Consider the following 2,720-nt stretch of genomic DNA (forward strand, 5'->3'; position numbering starts at 1 on the left):
TTGATTGCTAGTAAAGTAACATACAACTTTGTATTTCTTCTAAATTAGTAACTGAACTTAAAGTAAATTTCTAATTAAACTTGTTGGTTTTGTTAGTTTTTTTGTAGTTTAACGATTATTCATATTAACAAAAACTATTTGGGCAATATAGAGTTATAATAGGCTTGGTCTACTGCTGGCATGTATTTAAACATACTTCTTATCGCTAATGTTTTATTCTGAGGAATTGTTTTTGATACAGATATGTTAGTTGGAGGTCGCATAAAATTATCTCCACCTGTAGATTCGGATCGTGTACCTCGATATTCACGAATACACACTTTCTTCCATTCCTGGTGAGAGTGGCTTACTTTGTACTCTATCTCTAGAAGAGATCGAGAGAACTTAAGAGTAGTGACTTGACTGAAAGGCACCAATTTGTAATTGTACAAAGCTGCACATGTTTTGTAGTCTTTAAAGTCATTTTCTTTGAGTTGCATAATTTTATAAGGCTTTTTGGAATTTACTTTCAAAAGTAAACGTAAAAGGGAAACCGGGGAGTAATATTCCGATTTTTTCAAAACCCGTTCTATGCAGCTGTGTACGGCATCAATTTCCTGATTGCATGAGTGTCCAGGGGTTGAAAATTTCATTGTAATTAATTCAATGTGTGGATGGCTCTGCATAAAAGTAGAAATAGCAAGTGACATAAGTGAATTTTTATTTTGGGGCACGCAGCTATCGCTCCACAAAACTAACGATTTCAACTGCGGATTATCTGAAAACACTGCTTCCAAAATCTTGATAAGAGCGCTAGCAATATCATTGCCACCTCTCCCCATTATGGCTTCATTCCACAATGAGCAATATACTTGCTTTGTGCTCGAAAGAGTTGCAGTCAAGTTGTAGACATTGAGTTTACTTTTATAGTAAAAGTTACTCACTTCAGCACGAGGACATGATAATACGTTCTGCATATCAAAGACTAAAAATATATTTCCATTGTCTCTATCTTTCTGTTTTTCTGCTCGAGCTGCATTTTTCTCTTCAATGTGCTTCTCGTAGTCCGTCCTTCTCTGGTCTGTGAGTGTTCCTTCATTGATCTTCATTTTAACTTCCTCGCAAAAATCACATCTATCTTTCCTTGGTATATGAAAAGATAAGTTGTAGTGTTGACAAAACACAGATCTATAAAAGGACTCCTTCACCGGTTGTTTGTTTGAAGAGGTACATACATCTCTATATAGTTCATACATTTTCTTTATATTCAAAAAAGGATCTAAGAATTGTCGTTGAGTTTCAGCTCTGCAGTAGTGCGATTCGACTCGGGGAAAAGAGTCAATATGCGTTTTAACGCCATTAAGATAATCCTCAGATATTTTGTGTTTTGTATGCTTACCTTGAGCAGAACAAGAAGGTATATTCGTAATGGCATCTTTATTTGCATGTACTGTGTAAACAGGTGTTTGGCTTATGGCCAAAGTGCTCAGATAAAAACTTTTACAAACTTGAATCTGCCGAGTTCCAATAATAAAATAGTAATTGAACGTCCGCTTTCTTCTGCTATTGGTTTGGTTTTTCCCTTTTCTATGACGCTCAACATCAAAACTTTTGGTTGTACTTACGAAATATAACTTTTTCTCCTGTTGTGTTAGCGTATACTAACGTTCAAAAAGATATTCCCTTCATCCGCAGTGATAAATTTTTGACAATTATACACACATTTGCTTTGACAGTCTTTCACAGTTTTTATTGTTTTAGCTGGTACAACCTTCTTTCTTACGGATATGTATGCATCTCCGGAAGCGTGAGCAGCTTTTCGAACATTACATTTCCATAAATCCGAATTCCTCTTTCTTTTCCGCGTTAGAATTTTTTTAGGGACGTTTTCAATTGGAGATTCAGAGGTAATATGTTCATGACCTAATTCATCCGTACCATGGGTGTCCGCACTACTATCAGGTGGTACATATTCAGGATCTTTGTCAGAATCATAACCATGAGTATTTATGATGTCATTCAAATCTGCTACCTGTAAATCACGTGAAGTGGAGCTTCCAGTGGAGCTCACAATTATCTTTTCGTTCAGTATTTTTGTTCTAAAAAAGTTAGGACAATGTTTTTCATTTTTACTCTTGCCATTAAAAAAATTAGAAATTTTACCTCAAATCCGCCAGTGTTTCAGTATCAGAGTCCATATTTTCTATTTTTTTCTAGGGGAGACAAACAAATAATTATTTCTAAATCTGCAAAATAGTTTTGGTTAAATCTAACCTCACTTTGTGAACTAAATTCTTTTATGCAAAAAAAGAAGACAATTTTAATTATCTTTACAATATTAAGATGTCTAAGCAACTTACCATTTAAGTCCATAACACACCTTTAAGAAAAATTTTAGATTTTACGTTATCACTGAAAACTTTTCGAGATTAAAAAAAAACAAACGCAAAACAGGTGGGCGATAGCAAAACCCTTAACCTAACCTCACTTTGCGAACTAAGGTTTTGTTTTTTGCAAACTTTTCGCGACTAACAAAAACACACGTCAAACCGCGCGGGACAACAAAACTGTATGTCAACTAAGAATATTCGTTTCCTTCTGTCACAAAGTTGTATGTGACACATACAACTGAGTAACTGAAATGTGATGATTTAATCGTCATACAACTAGGTAACTTTTGTTGCCTACGTCATAATATTGGATTTAGGACTTTGAAACGCTATGAGAACTTAGGCATATCG

General features: G+C 34.7%; 1 protein-coding gene across 1 annotated transcript; it reads right to left on the bottom strand.

Moving 5' to 3' along the window:
• Nucleotides 1-134: 134 nt before the first annotated feature.
• On the bottom strand, nucleotides 135-2,177 carry LOC118732366. The gene is made up of 2 exons (XM_036461496.1): nucleotides 2,143-2,177; nucleotides 135-2,078 (listed from the first exon to the last, which is right to left on the bottom strand). The coding sequence occupies exon 2, from the start codon at nucleotides 1,233-1,235 to the stop codon at nucleotides 135-137; it is 1,101 nt and encodes a 366-aa protein (XP_036317389.1). The 5' UTR covers nucleotides 1,236-2,078; nucleotides 2,143-2,177.
• Between the last annotated feature and the right edge of the window lie 543 nt (nucleotides 2,178-2,720).

This window comes from Rhagoletis pomonella, unplaced genomic scaffold, assembly GCF_013731165.1.
Source record: "Rhagoletis pomonella isolate Grant_MI unplaced genomic scaffold, Rhpom_1.0 Rhpom_scaffold_19295, whole genome shotgun sequence".
Taxonomy (NCBI): Eukaryota; Metazoa; Arthropoda; class Insecta; order Diptera; family Tephritidae; genus Rhagoletis; species Rhagoletis pomonella.